This window comes from Schistocerca piceifrons, chromosome 1, assembly GCF_021461385.2.
Source record: "Schistocerca piceifrons isolate TAMUIC-IGC-003096 chromosome 1, iqSchPice1.1, whole genome shotgun sequence".
Taxonomy (NCBI): Eukaryota; Metazoa; Arthropoda; class Insecta; order Orthoptera; family Acrididae; genus Schistocerca; species Schistocerca piceifrons.
In genome coordinates, this window is record NC_060138.1 from 101,517,693 (window position 1) to 101,537,310 (window position 19,618).

The 19,618-nt window shown below is 44.1% G+C and overlaps 1 protein-coding gene across 1 annotated transcript in view; it reads left to right on the top strand.

Moving 5' to 3' along the window:
- Positions 1–19,618, top strand: part of LOC124777349 (odorant receptor Or2-like) — a 43,044-nt gene that overhangs the window by 11,940 nt on the left and 11,486 nt on the right. Inside the window, exon 4 of the mRNA XM_047252723.1 lies at positions 15,826–15,981. Coding sequence (XP_047108679.1) covers positions 15,826–15,981 — 156 coding nt within the window. The remainder of the gene's footprint in view (positions 1–15,825; positions 15,982–19,618) is intronic.

Consider the following 19,618-nt stretch of genomic DNA (forward strand, 5'->3'; position numbering starts at 1 on the left):
TCGTGTGTGACGGCAGGTTGTGGTCCAGTGGACACATGTAACAGGTCTTCACCAACCAGAAAGTGTGCTGGTATCAGAGGTTCTGCGTCGTCTCCTGAAGAGATTGGTCTTGAGTTCACTGCAGCTTCAATGCTAACGAAGATTGTATAGAGTTACTCTGCAGTTAGACTTGATCGTGCCTACACTTTCCGTAAGCGTCGCTTGACGGTGCCCACCATCCTCTTCCACCATCCTCCCCACGAAGATGCCCAGGGTGCAATGAAAGTGTAAGTGATTCCGTTTTTGGCGAGGAGGCTTTGGATCTCTGAGGTGGTTTGCGAGTTCCATAGTTCCGATAATTCTTTGATAGCGGCATGAAAGGTCTTTGCATTGGCGGTGTAGATGGTGTTCAAATGGTTCAAATGTCTCTGAGCACTATGGGACTTAACATCTGAGGTCATCAGTCCCCTAGAACTTAGAACTACTTGAACCTAACTAACCTAAGGACAACACACACACCCACGCCCGAGGCAGGATTAGAACCTGCGGCCGTAGGGGTCGCACGGTTCCTGACTGAAGCGCCTAGAACCGCTCGGCCACACCGGCCGGCGTAGATGGTGTGCGGCAATTCATATCTACTAGCAAATCTCTGTAAGGCCATCAAAAATGTGTTGGTAAATGTACTGCACGTGTCGTTGCGCAAGTGAAGTGTTATAGAGGCCTTCTCCATGGTCATACCTGTTGTGATATAAAGAGGGCCTTCAGCATAACGACATCGCTAGACTAGAGTGGCCAGCATGTTCCACAGACCTGAACCCCATCAAAAATACCTGGGATAGATCGAAAAGGGCTGTTTATGGACGACGTGACACAGCAACCACTCTGAGGGATCTACTCCGAATCGCCCTTGATAAGTGGGACAATCTGGACCAACAGTGCCTTGATGAGCTTATGGATAGTATACCACGACGAATACAGGCGTAAATCAATGCAAGAGGACGTCCTACTGGGTATTACAGGTACCAGTGTGTACAGCAATCTGGACCACCACCTCTGAAAGTGTCGCTGTATGGTGGTACAACATGCAATGTGTGGTTTTCATGATAAATAAAAAGAGCGGGAATGATGTTTATGTTGATCTCCAGTCTAATTTTCTATATAGGTTCCGGAACTCTCGGAACCGATGTGATGCAAAACATTATTTGATGTGTGTGTTTATAAGTGTTGTCTACTGTCCGTGGTTCACAAACTTAAAGGTAATTTCTGTATATGTAATTTTTGCCTGATCTCTTCAGGTTGTATCTAAGTTGTGTTTCGGATGAAAGACTTGCATATTTAAAATTGCTTATTCTATTTATTCTTTATTATCTGTTAGTCTTTTTTGTCACTGTTCAGTTTGTGTCCAGTCTAGTTTTCGAGCTGCTTAATATCGAAAGCATTTTATTGTGATCGCATTACTATAATCCCATAAAATTTGCATTAACGTAAATTGGCTTCTGCCGTTTGATACACTATCATTATACTGTGAATCATAGCAATGAAAGTTGCATTAGCGTAGCGTAGATCGGCTACTGCTGTCTGATGTGTAACTAATAATCACTAAAACGACAAGCTGTTCAGGGAATTGTTATTTAATCCTAGTATGTTGCTTTTACTGATTGTATCTGTATCAGAATTATTGCCTCAAGGAAAAACTTGTGCCTATTTAGATGTATGGTAACCACTCATTTGGCAAAATTTTTCATTATAATTGTTGTCTGAATTAATTGTTTACATGAATAAAACTTTGCGAGCTATAAATGGTGAATGAAATTCTTCCTCCCCCCCCTCTTTCCGCTTAGTCCTTTACGGGCGTTTTACGAGGCGCCGATGTATCCCCCTATCAATCGATACTAGAAATATCCGCCGGCCGGTGTGGCCGAGCGGTTCTAGGCGCTTCAGTCCGGAACCGCGCGACCGTTACGGTCGCAGGTTCGAATCCTGCCTCGGGCATGGATGTGTGTGATGTCCTTAGGTTAGTTAGGTTTAAGTAGTTCTAAGTTCTAGGGGACTGATGGCCTCAGATGTCAAGTCCCATAGTGCTCAGAGCCATTTGAACCATTTTTAGAAATATCCATAATCTTCAATGGTAGTTATGTCATTAAAGTTGTGTACTTCTTTCAAAATACGTGTAATATTAGCTCTTGCTCTCACCTGTACTCTTTTCAAGCGTTGTAACTGGTGGTTGCTATCAGCGTTTTCCGTCAGACATCGTGAAGCGATTGCAGTTGTCTAAGGGGATCAAGATAGTGCCTAGTTTGGTAAACAACCAAAAGATGGCAGCACCATTCATAAACAATCGGTAGGTTTAGTCCAAGAGTTGACAGTCCGTTAAAGCGAGAACTGAGAAGCTGCAATAGCAGTTATAGAACAGATTAATGTTATCAAATGCTCTTAAAAATTGCACTGCAAAAAGTGTAGCGTGATAATGTAGTCTAACTTAACTGTGTGCGCTGGCGGTTGTCCGTCGGAAGACTGTTGTCTGGCGCGAGCCTCTGGTGTTATTGCCGCGTGAAGTACGTTAAAAATCGTGTTATCGCAGCAGCAATCGTGGAAATCTCCCGGGTTTCGACAGCGATTCTTATGTCGTAAATCACAACAGTAAGTAGCGATTTGCAGTCTAACACAACACTTTATTTAACAGTCACCGAAAGTACATATATCAAAAGCGTTCACAATATGTTATGTCTCACAAAGAGTATCACTAATCAGAGATATAAATATCCCGACGACTTCAGTTCCCAACATCCTCCCCACCATGGTCAACCTCCACGGGGATGACCTTGTAAACCGGACATGCTATTGCTGTCCTTCTGTTGTGTGCAACATTATCGTCCTTATTTTATTTTCTCTCCCCTGTACACATCTTTCTATTTTCCCTTTCTCCCACATGTGTCTTGATCGTCCATTCTCTTGAATCAAAGCCAGATCACCGGGTCGGAAGTCAATACGTCCTGCAGATGTGCCTCTATCTTTGTGGAAGCTCCTGAGCTTCATGAGGTGTTTCTTGGTCCGCTTTTCCAAAAGTCGTCCAAAAGATCAAGATATTGCGTCGTTTGGTAAACGAGTAACAGATAACAGCACCAGTCATGAACAATCCACACGTGTGGTGTAAGAGCTCATAATCTGCTAAAGCGAGAACAGGGCGGCTGCAATAGCAATATAGAATGCAATAATGTAATCAACTGCCCTTGAAGATGGCATCAATAATGGCGCGGTGCTGGCGAGGACCGAACTTTGGACCGGCAAGCATAAATACCGCTACCAGTCAGCAGATAATCATTCCAATAGCACCACCTGACGATGGCGGAACGGTTATTCCTCGAAATACCGTGGACCTTCAACGACTGGATCGACATTACACTCGAGAGCCTTGGAAGCAGTATATATGCCAGGAAAGCTTCGTATCACAACTAGTGTACTATTTGTTCACAACGTCCTCGCTGAGGGCTCACAAAAAGATCACTGCATCCGCGTGGCGAAATCGCGTCAGCGGCGTTCGTTTGCCATCACTCGCTTTGCACGCGGTGTGGCAGCACACGACCGGCTATATGCAGACTCGTCATCACGCGGGCGCGCTCGCACTAAAGTGAAGGGTACGAATCGAGTGGCCCTGTCGTCGTGACATGGGACGAGATAGCTAGACGGTGACGTGACGCTCTACGTGTCTGGTGACGTCATTTCCTGCTATTTCACGTTGAGGAGCCATTTCGTCACGTGAAACTCGAAGTAAGTAACATGTAAAATAGACCCAATAAGAAGCAAGAACTCTCCCTGCATCACAAGCAGAAAGCGAGACGGTATATTGCAGTTTTCGTGTTCAGCAGAAACCCATATTCGTTGGGTTTTATGTTATACTTTATACCCTATGAATATATACTGTTTCTAAGCACCAGCACATTGAAAAATTTCGATCATGAATCGTTATTGGTACTATTTGTTGCAATAAAATGACGAAAAACGTCATATGGGTGATTAAAGAATTATTGTATCAGCTATTTTTGCGTTATAGTTCGCGTGTTATGAGAGTAACAATACCAATTAAGGAAAGTTGCTACTCACCTTATAGCGTAAATGCTGAGTCGCGATAGGCACAATAAAAAGATTCACACCATCACACAGAACCCAGAACCTAAACAGACCCGCAACACAGTTATGGACCTTTCCTCCAGAAGCCTTAGTCCCACAGAAATATCAGTCCTTTCCAAAGGCCTCACCTTTTGCCACACTTCCAATTTCAACCGTGCAGGACTAGTTAAAGACCTTCTCTCCTTCTCCAGATCCCTATAGTGGAAACATTTTTTCGCTACCAACCCGACCAATCAGACTCAACCAAAGACCAATATTGAACCTTGCCTAACTCAGTTCACTCCTCCATCCAACCGTGATCCACCCCCACTGCCTCCAAACCACCCCTGTTAACTTTCCAGAATTTCTTAACCTCGAACCTTGCCTCAACAACGTTCCCCAAGTCCCTCAACATGCAAACTAACCTTACATCCGCAAAAAGAACCGCAGTCCACCATCTAAAAACTGATCCCCACCTTATAATCCTACCTGCTGACAAAGGCTCCACCACTGTTGTTTTGAACCGCAAGGATTACCTCGAGCAATTAAACAGAGAACCGACTCGTGGAGATAACATCTTGGACCTACTGATAACAAACAGACCTGAACTTTTCGACTCTGTAAGCGCAGAACAGGGAACCAGTGATCATAAGGCTGTTGCAGCATCCCTGAATATGGAAGTAAATAGGAATACAAAAAAGGGAGGAAGGTTTACCTGTTTGGCAAGAGTAATAGGAGGCAGATTTCAGACTACCTAACAGATCAAAATGAAAATTTCTGTTCCGAGACTGACAATGTTGAGTGTTTAGGAAAAAGTTCAAGGCAATCGTAAAATGCGTTTTAGACAGGTAGGTGCTGAGTAAAACTGTGAGGGACGGGAAAAACCCACTGTGGTTCAACAACAAAGTTAGGAAACTACTGCGAGAGCAAAGAGAGCTTCACTGCAAATTTAAACGCAGCCAAAACCTCTCGGACAAACAGAAGCTAAACGATGTGGGCTATGGAGGGCTATGCCGTGAAGCGTTCAGTGAATTCGAAAGTAAAATTCTATGTACCGACTTGACAGAAAATCCTAGGAATTTCTGGCCTTACGTTAAATCAGTAAGTGGATCAAAACAGCATATTCAGACACTCTGGGCGGCTGGTCCCGGCGGAGGTTCGAGTCCTCCCTCTGGCATGGGTGTGTGTGTTTGTCCTTAGGATAATTTAGGTTAAGTAGTGTGTAAGCTTAGGGACTGATGACCTTAGCAGTTAAGTCCCACAAGATTTCACACACTTTTTTTTTTAACCAGACACTCTGGGATGATAATGGCATTGAAACAGAGGATGACACGCGTAAAGCTGAAATACTAAACACCGTTTTCCAAAGCTGTTTCACAGAGGAAGACCACACTGCAGTTCCTTCTCTAAATCCTCGCACAAACGAAAAAATGGCTGACATCTAAATAAGTGTCCAAGGAATAGAAAAGCAACTGAAATCACTCAACAGAGGGAAGTCCACTGGACCTGACGAGATACCAATTCGATTCTACACAGAGTACGCTAAAGAACTTGCCCCCTTCTAACAGCCGTGTACCGCAAGTCTCTAGAGGAACGGAAGGTTCCAAATGATTGGAAAAGAGCACAGGTAGTCCCAGTCTTCAAGAAGGGACGTCGAGCAGATGCGCAAAATTATAGACCTATATCTCTAACATCGATCTGTTGTAGAATTTTAGAACATGTTTTTCGCTCGCGTATCATGTCATTTCTGGAAACCCGGAATCTACTCTGTAGGAATCAAGATGGATTCCAGAAACAGCGATCGTGTGAGACCCAACTCGCTTTATTTGTTCATGAGACCCAGAAAATATTAGATACAGGCTCCCAGGTAGATGCCATTTTCCTCGACTTCCGGAAGGCGTTCGATACAGTTCCGCACTGTCGCCTGATAAACAAATTAAGAGCCTATGGAATATCAGACCAGCTGTGTGGCGGGACTGAAGAGTTTTTAGCAAACAGAACACAGCATGTTGTTCTCAATGGAGAGACGTCTACAGACGTTAAAGTAACCTCTGGTGTGCCACAGGGGAGTGTTATGGGACATTGCTTTTCACAATATATATAAATGACCTAACAGATAGTGTCGGAAGGTCCATGCGGCTTTTCACGGAATGTGCTGTAGTATACAGAGAAGTTGCAGCATTAGAAAATTGCAGCGAAATGCAGGAAGATCTGCAGCGGTTAGGCACTTGGTGCAGGGAGTGGCAACTGACCCTTAACATAGACAAATGTAATGTATTGCGAATACATAGAAAGAAAGATTGTTTATTGTAGGATTACATGACAGCAGAACAAACACTGGTAGCAGTTACTTCTGTAAAATATCTGGGAGTACGCGTACGGAACGAATTGAAGTGCAATGATCATATAAAATTAATTGTTGGTAAGGCGGGTGCCAGGTTGAGATTCACTGAGAGAATCCTTAGAAAATGTAGTCCATCAAAAAAGTAGGTGGCTTACAAAACACTCGTTCAGCCTATACTTGAGTATTGCTCATCAGTGTGGGATCCGTACCAGGTCGGGTCGACAGAGGAGATAGAGAAGATCCAAAGAAGAGCGACGAGTTTCGTCACAGGGTTATTTGGTAAGCATGATAGCGTTACGGAGATGTTTAGCAAACTCAAGTGGCAGACTCTGCAAGAGAGGCGCTCTTCATCGCATGTAGCTTGCCGTCCAGGTTTCGAGAGGGTGCGTTTCTGGATGTGGTATCGAATATATTGTTTCCCCTTACTTATACCTCCCGGGGTATTCACGAATGTAAAATTAGAGAGATTCGAGCGCGCACGGAGGCTTTCCGGCAGTCGTTCTTCCCGCGAACCATGCGCGACTGGAACAGGAAAGGGAGGTAATGACAGTGGCACGCAAAGTGCCCTCCGCCACACACCGTTGGGTATCTTGCGGAGTATAAATGTAGATGTAGATGTAGATAGATGCAGATTACGTGGCAGAGGGACTCCGTCAGTTGTCAGATACTTCCACCTACAAACCATGCCACAGTGACCCCATTCCAGTAATCCAGCAGGATCTCCAGTCACTACTCAAATCTTTAGGCCTATCCCAGAACCTCTCCCAAGAGTCCATCTCTCTACTTACCCCTACCAGTCCCTACACTTCCACCTTCTACATGCTTCCTAAAGTCCATAAACGCAACCACCCAGGACACCCCATTGTGGCTGGTTACTGTGCCCCCACTGAGAGAATCTCTGCTCTCATAGACCAACACCTTCAACCTATTGCCTGGAACCTATCCTCCTATATAAAGGATACCAACCATTTCCTCGACTGAACAGTTCCTGTCCCTTTACCACACGGTGCCCTGCTCATCGCTATTGATGCCACCTCCCTGTACACTAACATTCCTAATGCCCATGGCCTTACTGCTGTCGAACATTACCTTTCCAGACGCCCTATGGATTCCAAACCGATAACATCCTTCCCAGTTTCCATGACCAACTATATCCTCATCCACAATTACTTCTCCTTTGAAGGCATTACCAACAAACAAATTCACGGTTCGCCTATGGGCACCCACATGGCACCATCCTATGCTAACCTATTCATGGGCCATCTAGAGGAATCCTTCTTAAAAGCCCAGAATCCTAAACCCCTCACCTGGTTCAGATTCATTGATGACATCTTTGCTATCTGGATTGAAGGTGAGGACACCTTATTCACATTCCTCCAGAACCTTAACAACTTCTCTCCCACTTGCTTCACCTGGTCCTACTTAACCCAACAAGCCATCTTCCTAGATGTTGACCTTCACCTCAGAGATGGCTACATCAGTACCTCCATCCATATCAAACCTACTAACCACCAGCAATACCTCCACTTCGACAGCTGCCACCCATTCCATACCAAGCCACCAGCAATACCTCCACTTCGACAGCTGCCACCCATTCCATACCAAGAAGTCCCTCCCGTACAGCCTAGCCACCCGTGGTCGTCGCATCTGCAGTGACCAGCAGTCGCTCTCAAAATATACTGAGGGTCTCACTGAAGCCTTCACTGATCGTAATTATCCTCCCATCCTTGTACAAAACCAGATCTCCCAAGTCTTATCTTTCCAGTCTCCCACCACCTCCCAAAGTCTCACAGTCAGGCCACAGAGGAGCATTCCCCTTGTAACTCAGTACCATTTGGGACTGGAGCAACTGAATTACATTCTCCGCCAGGGTTTCGATTACTTCTCGTCGTGCCCTGAAATGAGAAATGTCCTGCCCACTATCCTTCCCACCCCTCTTACCATGGTATTCCGCCATCCACTGAACCTACACAATTTACTCATCCATCCTTACACAACCCCTGTTCCCAATCCCTTACCTCATGGCTCATACCCCTGTAATAGACCTAGATGCAAGACCTGTCCCATACATCCTCCTACCACCAGCTACTCCAGTCCAGTCACTAACATCACCTATCCCATCAAAGGCAGGGCTAACTATGAAACCAGTCATGTGATTCACAAGCTAAGCTGCAACCTCTGTGCTGCATTCTATGTAGGCATGTCAACCAACAAGCTGTCTGTCTGCATGAACGGCCACTGACAAGCTGTGGCCAAGAAACAAGTGGCCCACCCTGTTGCTGAACACGCTGCCAAACATGATATCCCTCATCTTAATGACTGCTTCACAGCCTGTGCCATATGGACCCTTCCCACCAACACCAGCTTTTCTGAATTGCGCAGGTGGGAACTTTCCCTGCAATACATCCTGCGTTCCCGTAACCCTCCTGGCCTCAACCTTCATTAGTCACTGTCCTCACCCATCCAGCCCCCTCCCTGTTCCTATTCCATCAATATACAGCCGTCAGTTCACCACCACACACAGTCTTTTAATTTCTTTTATTTCTCTCCTTTCCACTCCACACCTTCTCACCTTCTCTCCTGCCCTCCATCTAAACTGAAACACTTGACTGTCCGCCACTCCCACCATACTATCCCTCCCCCTACCCGCCCCAGCCTCCTCCCTACCCCCACCCAGTCGCCACTCCCATCATGCACTGATGCTGCTGTTTGCATTGTGGTCTCAGCTCTCTGAGACCTCAGACATGTGTGCAAGTTGCATTTGTGTGTGCGTGTGTGTATGTGTGTCTACTGCTGACAAAGGCCCTAATGGCCGAAAGCTTTAATTGTGTGAATCTTTTTATTGTGCCTACCGCGACTCAGCACCTCCGCTATATGGTGAGTAGCAAGTGTCCTTCTCTGGTATTGTTATATTTCATCCTGGATTTTCCATTGTTTGATTGTGTTATGAGAGCAAGCTATTTTAAGACAAGCACACATTGGAGATTCATGAAGAAGGCGTCTTTCTGGTTAGAACTTGCTACAATTAAATGTCAAGTTTTAACATTTCGGCGCTAATAGCTTTTAGAAAACTGTAACATAAAATGGCTTCAGTGAACAGTAGTTAGTAGAGATGTCCCATAATGAATCAGAGAGTAGAGCATTCACTCGCTGGTGTATCCAATTTCTTTTCACCTTCGCGTTTTCTAAAAGTTTGTGAGCCTTTCTTATGAAATTGACAGAAATAATTTCTGTAATATCTGATGTTACGTAAATATAAATGCGCTCTCTATGAACAGTAAGTTTCTTCGATTTGGGGAACTTTTACATGCTGATGCCCTTAGTGACTGAACATGGAGTATCTTTTTTTCTTGTCTTATTACATGTTCACTGATACTGAAGTTTTTATTTAATTAATCTGCAGACAGTACAACATGATACATTACATTTACGCATAACAAAAATTAAAGTGATTGTCGAACACTGAATGTCGTTGAAGGTTACTGAGTTAGCTGAGCGACTCTTAAAGTTGCGTGAATGAATAGCTGGTGAAATAATGATAGCATTCAGTCTATGGGTAAATCCCACTGACAAATATATTTCAACCAAGTTACGTATGTGTAGGCTTTTGCTAGTAACTCGAGCAAATGAACTGACAAGTTCGTTATAGTTGATGGTGTTAACTGCACTGAGCAGAAATAGGAAGGAAACACAATGTGTAGTGATGGGGGAAATGCATGCACACACTGCAAATTCTCAGCTTGTGCACAAGTGGGAGCAAGCGTGTGATGCCCATGTGGCCAAGGACAGTGCTCATTGGGCTGTGTCATTAGGTCAGCCAGCATTGGTCACCTTGGGCAAGTTTTGCCAAGCTATACGAAATTTATTCGCACTCTCTCTTGCACACAGCAGAAAAGTACAGCCTACTCGGATGAGCCATGTGCCTGTAAGGCCATGCTGCCTAATTCTGGATCACTGAAGTCGGTAGAAGGCGGTCGACTTCAGACTACCAGTGGTTGTTTTTGGCTGCTGCTAACACCCAAAAAATATGTTATGTGTGCATACTGTAGCCACTGTGATACCGTGCTGCGCCAGTCCGACGCAGTAAGCTTACATGTAGTACCAGCACTGCATGAGGAAAGTACAACCCTCGCTCCCCCCCCCCCCCCCCACCTCACACATCCACCACAATGACTGTCTATGTGTTGCACTTCGGCGAGTGGAACTTGCTTGCCCCGTTCCCATTACCCAAACAATTACTCTATCAAGACGTCATGAACAAATAGTATGTTGTGATGAATAAACTGTGTTTGTATATGGCTAATTCTTAGAAGGAATGTCGCGAAGACAATGTATTGCTACTATTTCTCAACGACACTTTTCCCTACAAAATTTGCCGAGTTTGTCACGTACTATGATCTTAAAGCACTTACTTCATCAAAGACTACAGAGTCATCAATAACAATAGTAACACTTCATTGGATACTTCGCCAACCATACTTATATTCACAATGACACAATAGTGGGATTGCATGGTCTATATGTTCGACACATCTCTGCGGTTTTAATCACTTACACTAGGATTACCACATTTTAATGTTCAAATTCAGGGGGAACTCAGATAATGTGATTTATTTCACATATGTTCCATTTCCTTGGACCTATTTTATGAAATCTTTTATAAAAGTATTTCTGTCATATTGTTGAACACATGTTTATTTTTCATGTTGTACATAACAATCAACAACTATACATTTTCAACATTGATGTTAGTCCACTCATCCGTCCACTGAACATTTAGCAGACACAAGATCCTCTACACAGCTGCATTATGTGCAGGTATGGCAAAATACTATTGCACCACTTTATGCAATTTGTTGTTGTTGTGGTCTTCAGTCCTGAGACTGGTTTGATGCACCTCTCCATGCTACTCTATCCTGTGCAAGCTTCTTCATCTCCCAGTAACTACTGCAGCCTACATCCTTCTGAATCTGCTTAGTGTATTCATCTCTTGGTCTCCCTCTACGATTTTTACCCTCCATGCTGCCCTCCAGTACTAAATTGGTGATCCCTTGATGCCTCAGAACATGTCCTACCAACCGATCCCTTCTTCTAGTCAAGTTGTGCCACAAACTTCTCCTCTCCCCAATCCTCATTAGTTATATGATCTACCCATACAATCTTCAGCATTCTTCTGTAGCACCACATTTCGAAAGCTTCTATTCTCTTCTTGTCCAAACTAGTTATCGTCCACGTTTCACTTCCATACATGGCTACGCTCCATACAAATACTTTCAGAAACGACTTCCTGACACTTAAATCTATGCTCAATGTTAAGAAATTTCTCTTCTTCAGAAACTCTTTCCTTGCCATTGACGGTCTACATTTTATATCCTCTCTACTTCGACCATCATCAGTTATTTTGCTCCCCAAATAGCAAAACTCCTTTACTACTTTCAGTGTCTCATTTCCTAATCTAATTCCCTCAGCATTACCCGAGTTAATTCGACTACATTGCATTATCCTCGTTTTGCTTTTGTTAATGTTCATCTTATACCCTCCTTTGAATACACTGTCCATTCCGTTCAACTGCTCTTCCAAGTCCTTTGCTGTCTCTGACAGAATTACAATGTCATTGGCAAACCTCAAAGTTTTTATTTCCTCTCCATGGATTTTAATACCTACTCCGTACTTTTCTTTTGTTTCCTTTACTGCTTGCTCAATATACAGATTGAATAGCATCGGGGAGAGCCTACAACCCCGTCTCACTCCCTTCCCAACCACTGCTTCCCTTTCATGTCCCTCGGCTCTTATAACTGCCATCTGCTTTCTGTACAAATTGTAAATAGCCTTTCGCTCCCTGTATTTTACCCCTGCCACCTTCAGAATTTGGGAATGAGTATTCCAGTCAACATTGTCAAAAGCTTTATCTAAGTCTACAAATACTAGAAACGTAGGTTTGCCTTTCCTTAATCTTTCTTCTAAGGTAAGTCATAGCGTCAGTACTGCCTCACGTGTTCCAACATTTCTATGTAATCCAAACTGATCTTCTCCAAGGTCGGCATCTACCAGTTTTTCCATTCGTCTGTAAAGAATTCGCGTTAGTATTTTGCAGCTGTGACTTATTAAACTAATAGTTCGGTAATTTTCACATCTGTCAACACCTGCTTTCTTTGGGATTGGAATTATTATATTCTTCTTGAAGTCTGAGGGAATTTCGCCTGTCTCATACATCTTGCTCACCAGATGGTAGAGTTTTGTCAGGACTGGCTCTCCCAAGGCTGTCAATAGTTCTAATGGAATGTTGTCAAGTCCCGGGGCCATGATTCGACTTAGGACTTTCAGTGCTCTGTCAAACTCTAGTTCTTTCAGTTTATCAAGGTCCCATCTCCTTAAATTCCCACCTTTTTGCAGTTTCTTCAGTTTTAATCTACAGTTCATAACCAACAGATTGTGGTCAGAGTCCACATCTGCCCCTGGAAATGTCTTACAATTTAAAATCTGGTTCCTAAATCTCTGTCTTACCATTATATAGTCTATCTGAAACCGTCTAGTATCTCCAGGGTTCTTCCATGTATACAACCTTCTTTCTTATTGCGATCAATTCTACCACTCATGTATTGCTACTATTTATCAACAAGAGTTTTCCCTACCAAATTTGCAGAGTTCGTCATGTACTATAATCTTAAAGCACTTATTTCATCAAAGACTACAGAGTCATCAATAACAATAATAACACCTTTCAAAAGTAACACAGATTTTCGTTGCTTGCCACTCTGGCTCTTTTCGAGGGTTCAAATAAGGCAGTGGTGCGAGCAGTTACGTAAATTATTCCACAGTACTTGAGGGTGGCTCCCAGGCGCTGTTACGTTGAGCTAGGGACGCCACCACGGTATTACTGAGTGAGAGACGCCAATCTTCTGCCACAAACCGCCAGTGGGAGGACCGGGTGCCGTCATGTGAGGAACGCAAGAGGGTCGGCGAGGTAGCGGCCAGGTTCCTTGCTCTATGGACATGTCCACCAGTCCTTCCTATTGAAGGTGAAATGCTCTTACCGTGCTATGTGCGGTTCACTCCGCGGCTGTAGACAGTTTTCACGAATATTGTATCCCTTAGAGCAGGGCTTCCCAACCTGTGGTCCGCGGACCCCTTAGGAGTCCGCCGGCTCTTTCTAGGGGGTCCGCGGCCATCTTTCACCAAATCGTGTAAAATAATGAGTAAAATTATTGAATAAAAATGTGAAAATCAAATTCATCACTATTTTTTTTTCGTGTGAAAAACATGTGTACTTTTACTTCAGGTCGTATCCCCAAGCAGCCTTTGCGGTTCCTAAGTGAGAACGTATACACAGTTTAGTGCCGGAGAATGCGGCTTCTCTGATCGACTGTTTAGCAACAATACAGGGGTCGTTTGTGCGCTGGCCCACGGCGCTAGATACGCTAAAACCTTTTACACATGCGCGGAGCGAGCTTTGTCGACCAATCACAGCGCTCGCTGGCACGTATGCGGCCCCAGGCATCATTAAATTTTAAACTTGCCTTGTCAGTGCACTACTTATTTCATACGTGGATTTTTGACCAGTTTATTACTTCTAACATGGATCGGTGGCTGAAGTCAGGATCATTGAAGAAGGCTGCAGTTTCTCCATGCCCTCACAAGGAAGTTTCCAGTTGGAATGAATGAGGAGGGAGGACTACCAAAGGAAGACTTTACATACATTTGAACATTTTTCTTCATATTTCACGAAAAACCACACACACACACACACACACACACACACACACGACTGTTACGAAATATGCATGCTCCTTACACAACAGTAGCCAAATAGTGGAAATGAACAGACCATAAGCAACAGCTTGTCAACAGCGAAAAGTTTGGTCGTGACGTTGATTGCTCTTGGAGGAAGAAAGCTCCATCGTGTGAAATTTCAATTACCAAGTAATTTTAATCAGGCTATAGTGTGTTGAACAAAGGGAGTAAATCCACTAGTAAGTGTCTGGATACAGTGGCAATTTAAATTGGATCGTTAATTTAAAGTTGTTTTCATTCATCTCTAAACCAAAGACTATTGATACTTCGGAGGGGTGGAGGGGGGGGGGGTCATTGGGAACATGGCACCTGCATTAAGAAGCTTTCAGTTCCCATGGGTTTAGCTCTGAAATTTGAAGTTACTGTCCTCTTGACTGACTAGGGGTTCGCCATGAATTTTCGACTGAAGAAGGGGTCCGCCAGCTGAAAAGGTTGGGAAGCCCTGCCTTAGAGGTAGTTCTTGGGAATAAAATCCATTTTTTCCCCTGAATCATGGGATTTCTCATTTTACATGTAGGAGAAACATCCCGTACACCCACCTGAGCTCCTAGTACCATCCTCCCCTAACGTGTGTTCTGTTTCTATGTCTGTTTTACCCTGCAGGTCGTGTTGGCCGAGCGGTTCTAGGCGCTCAGTCCGGAACCGCGCGACTGCTTCGGTCGCAGGTTCGAATCCTGCCTCAGGTATGGATGTGTGTGATATCCTTAGGTTAGTTAGGTTTAAGTAGTTCAAAGTTCTAGGGAGCTGGTAACGACAGATGTTAAGTCCCATAGTGCTCAGAGCCATTTGAACCATTTTGTTGTAACCTGGCACAGCAAAAGGAAATTCAGTTTTGTAACAAACTTTAACTTCCACTTATAGTTATCTTTTGGCATCATGATCCCTATAACGATATACTGTGTATATTATAACACACTACTCGCCCCAGACTCCAGAAAATGTAGATCCACTGAAAATATTACTGTGAAGCTTCTCTTGTTTATCGCATCTTTATAAAAGTAAAGAGAAAACAAAGAGTAAAGAGAAGAGGTGTTGTAAACTTTAAGCTGAGTTAAACAAAGACCCACTAGAGATCAAACAAATCATAACAAAATACATTTACAAAACAGGTGCTAAAAGTGTAATAAATTTCCTGGATGACTGTTGCACGAGCCAGGATTCAAAATACATTGAAATGATAAATAAAAAATATATTTTTATTTTATACTAAAGGCAGCTGGTTTTGTAAAAGATTCCAAAACTGAATGGTGGGGAGTGGGTTCGGGGAAAGGTTTCAAAAACTGGTGGCCCTACGGGTCATATGGTAACACTACTGGGTAACTGGGACAGAGTATAACACAACAAACCTCCCCAAGAGCGACATGTAATGGCCGCACAAGGCCGCAAACAAAGGACGTGTCTAGTAGGACTTAATAAGCAATCAGTCGATGGCAGATTCAGGCTCCTTTGGTTATGAACAACCCACAGGTTTATCCGTCGTTTGCTGGTCAGTTTCTGTTAAGAGTTTGTTGTAAATTCAGTCACGACTCAAACCATTAATGGAATTTCCAGGAGAAAAGAATCTTCATAACATACTGATTCTCGAAATGCACCCCGTGTTGCAGAGTGAACGGCTGGTGAATTCGGCGTTCAGCTGCGCCTGGCCGGACGCCGATGCCCGCTTCAAGCGGTCGCTGTCCGTGTTCATGGTGAGGTCAGCTCGCCTGCTCGAGATAAGGGTCGGCAAGATGTACACTCTCTCCAGGGAGACCTTCTTGCAGGTAGGTGCAACAGACCTCTGTCTTCGGTGTAGACATTCACCACACACTGTCTGTTCTGCAGGCCAGTACTCTGAAACCTCTGTGAGAAACAGCCTAGCAATCTCTGTCAGTGACAGGTTTGAAGAGGCCCATAAATGCGTAATAAAAATCTGGGTTGCTCCTAGTACCATTAAAAGTTTTCCGTTAGGATTTTCTTGCGTCCCAAGTACACAGAAAACTCCATTCGTTAGAACTGGTCTACGGCTCTTACGTAGTGGTTATTAACAGATCGCAGCTCACAATAATGGTTACACCTACTGTAATAACATATGTTGAAAGCAGGACGTCACGATTTCCAGGAAGGGGTAGCACGGGATGCCTCATTAGGGCCATCAGGAAGAATGAAGTCGGTGTTATTCTGGACTATTTTCGTAAACAGGTCCTGTTAGGGCAAGAATTTCCATGCAGACATCACGATAGCTCCTACACCAATAAAAGCGATCGTTAACTATTTCTGCAACATTTCCGAGAGGGAGACTTGGCTCTTATTTACATAGACATGAGATGTCAGTATGACATTGACAACCCTTTTAGCTGCACCTGCACAGGTGAGTCGCCATGGAAACATCTCGCTCTGCAATTAGGCCACCACTGGACTCCCAGGTACACACCATGGCTACATAAACAAGTGCGAGGCCAGAGGTGCCTCGCATTTGCGATGGGCTGTCCATTTAGGATCGCTAGGAAGAATGGATCCTGTGCTATTCTGGGAAGCATTGCAAGAGATTTCTATAGTGTGTTCAGAGGGGGACTCGGCTGTTATTTACATACACATGAGACATCAGTATTAGAGTCCTGCATGACCGAGTAGGCGAGCACAAAATAAGAGGTGGGGCGAGCTCACCCTAACTGGATAGGCTGCCCGCACTAGTTGTAGTGACCGAGCATAGAAGCCGTGACCGGATACGTAGCACGTAACTTCAAACACATTATAGTGTCATTATCCGTGCCGAAGTGGCGTCAAATCGAAAGACCTGAGACCTGCACCAGGCGAACGGTCTACCCGACGGGAGGCCCTAGCCACACGACATTTCATTTCATTATCCGTGTGAGACTGCAGCCAGTACAAACTTCTCATTTGTGGTGTGTGTCTCTCTCTGTAATCATGCTGCGCGAGGAAGCCAGTGCAGTAAGACGTAAGATTGAAACCAATGCTTACACACTGAACAAACGGGAAGGTCTAAAAAGTCAAGTATGGAGTACATTTCTGTTGGTTGTAGACGAAAACACTGCATCTACTGGGTACGTATCAAGCATAAACTGCTCAACATTATTGTGTTTCGAGTTGGGAACCACTCATCTAAAGAAACATAGTTGCAAGAAACCTCACAAAGATACAGCTCCTTGAGGGATACCGGCAATAATAAAAAATAGTACTACAGCAAAGTGTCTTGCAATATGTGCTAAAGATATCAGTCCTTTTAATGCTGTTTCCGGTGAAGGTTTCAGAGAACTAGGCCAAGAATTAATACATCTAGGTGCGCATTATGGGAAAGTTAACGTGGCAGATGTCATGCCACATCCCTCTACTATAAGCAGACATGTCAAAGAACAAGCTGATGCAATAAGAAACAGCATAGTCCCTTCTGTTATTGCGGAAGTTATTAATAAAACATGTGCTACGAGAGTTCATATGTAGACTGATTCGCGTAATCAGTTGCACTATTTGACGCTTACAACACAGTACATTAACACAGACTGGTCTCTTGTGAACAATGTTTCATTTACAACAAAATTCCCGGACGTTAAGAGGACGGGATAAATATTATGAAAGAAATTGAAGATAGGATGGCAGACTGGGACATTTCGCCTGACATGTCGCACGGTTTTGTTTTTGTCTCCGACCAGGGTGCCAATGTACGTAAAACACCTCGTTTTTACGGGAACGTTTCGATGATTTCCACATCAGTTCTGTATTACTTGTTTCTTTTGTTTATTATCATAGATCCTTCAAGTACTTTGTCATCACGAGCCAGAAAGAGATATCGTTTCAAGGAATGGAGGAACAACAGATCATCCGCAGCAGATGAAGTAGATCTCTGCGTTTTATTGCACCCCGGAGATGATGATGATGGCATCTTGAAGTGGTGGAGCAGACATGAAACAGATCTGCCAGGCCTGGCTGCAGTTGCAAGACGTATTTTATGTATCCTAGCAACAAGCGCACCTAGTGAAAGATGCTTTAGTAAAGCCGGCATGTTACTAAAATATGGCCACGCCAATTAAATCCGGAACGCGTTAGTGATTTACTGGTGATCAACAATAACTATAATTTTGTTTCTGTTACAAACAAATGAAAAGTATGACAAGTTACGTCTGTAAATGTTTAATGTTCTTTGTATGCTTTCTTTATGATGATGGTTGTCTTCTAGATTACGGGAACTGGAAATGAGACTCGTCTTGTATCCGCAGTTGTATTGAAATATCATTTTACTTTCCAAGAGCTATATGAATTTAGCTGTGTCAAGTACGCGGTCTTGGAAACGTTACTTTTGTATTAAAAGAGAGAGAGAGACAAATACATTGTGTGTGTGTGTGTGTGTGTGTGTGTGTGTGTGTGTGTGTGTGTGTGTGTGTGAGTGAGAGAGAGAGAGAGAGAGAGAGAGAGAGAGAGACAGAGACAGAGAGGCGTTTTATTTGTACAGTAGAGTGCAGAGAGCCGGGGCGAGGTGAGGTGAGGTGAGACATCAGCGGTGACCGGTCATGCTCGGTTATCCGCGGGTCCGGAATCCGGACAACAGACATGGGGCGAGTACGCGACCGAGCCGAGTCGTATGGGGCCGGACACGAGCGGCTCGGTCCCCACTTCAACAGGCGAGCCGTGACCGGTCAAACATTGAGCGTTGCAGCACTCTAATCAGTATAATACTGACAACCTTCTAGCTGCACCTGTGAGGGGAGTCGCTGTGAGATCTCGCTTTACCGCTAACACAAAGGCTATGCATCAGCCATAGTGGCTAGGTAAACATGTGTTTCGACGGGAATTTCTCTGGTGCCAAGTATGAAAGGGATGCTGCCACCTCATGGTTGTGGGACCCAAACAGACGCCTGCAAATAGCTTGACAGCTGACAGTCATGTCATCACTTTGTAGGGCCTTCTGATGCACCCCAACTACTGGAAGCATGTGCGGTGGCATTCTCTATATCCTGTTGACAGGGGATGGCGGGCGGTGCATGCTTCATGATGGAAAAATTTTTAACTGTGTAATTACGTATGATGTGTGTTTCATGACAGTATTCCTTGTGCAATCAGAATAAAAAGAAAGGCAATCCATTTAATTACTTCTCACAAGACGTGCATCTTCCCAAAAAGAAGAGAATGATGAGCAAGAGAAATTGAACCCCTGTAAACAGAATGTTTTATAAATAAACAATATGCCCTTGAATTTCCTGTCATGAGCTCCTTCCTCTCCACCAAAGAGCCGCCAATTTCCCGGTAGAAGAGGGGAGGGGGCCAGGTGAGGGGTGGTACCAGAGGGGAGAGGTTAATTAATTGATTAATTTAATTCAGTAGTGAATCAAATTGATAACAGTGAGAGGAGGCTATTTGAATCACTCAGACCTTAAAGTGTACCTGTATCAGTGAGGGGGAGGGGAT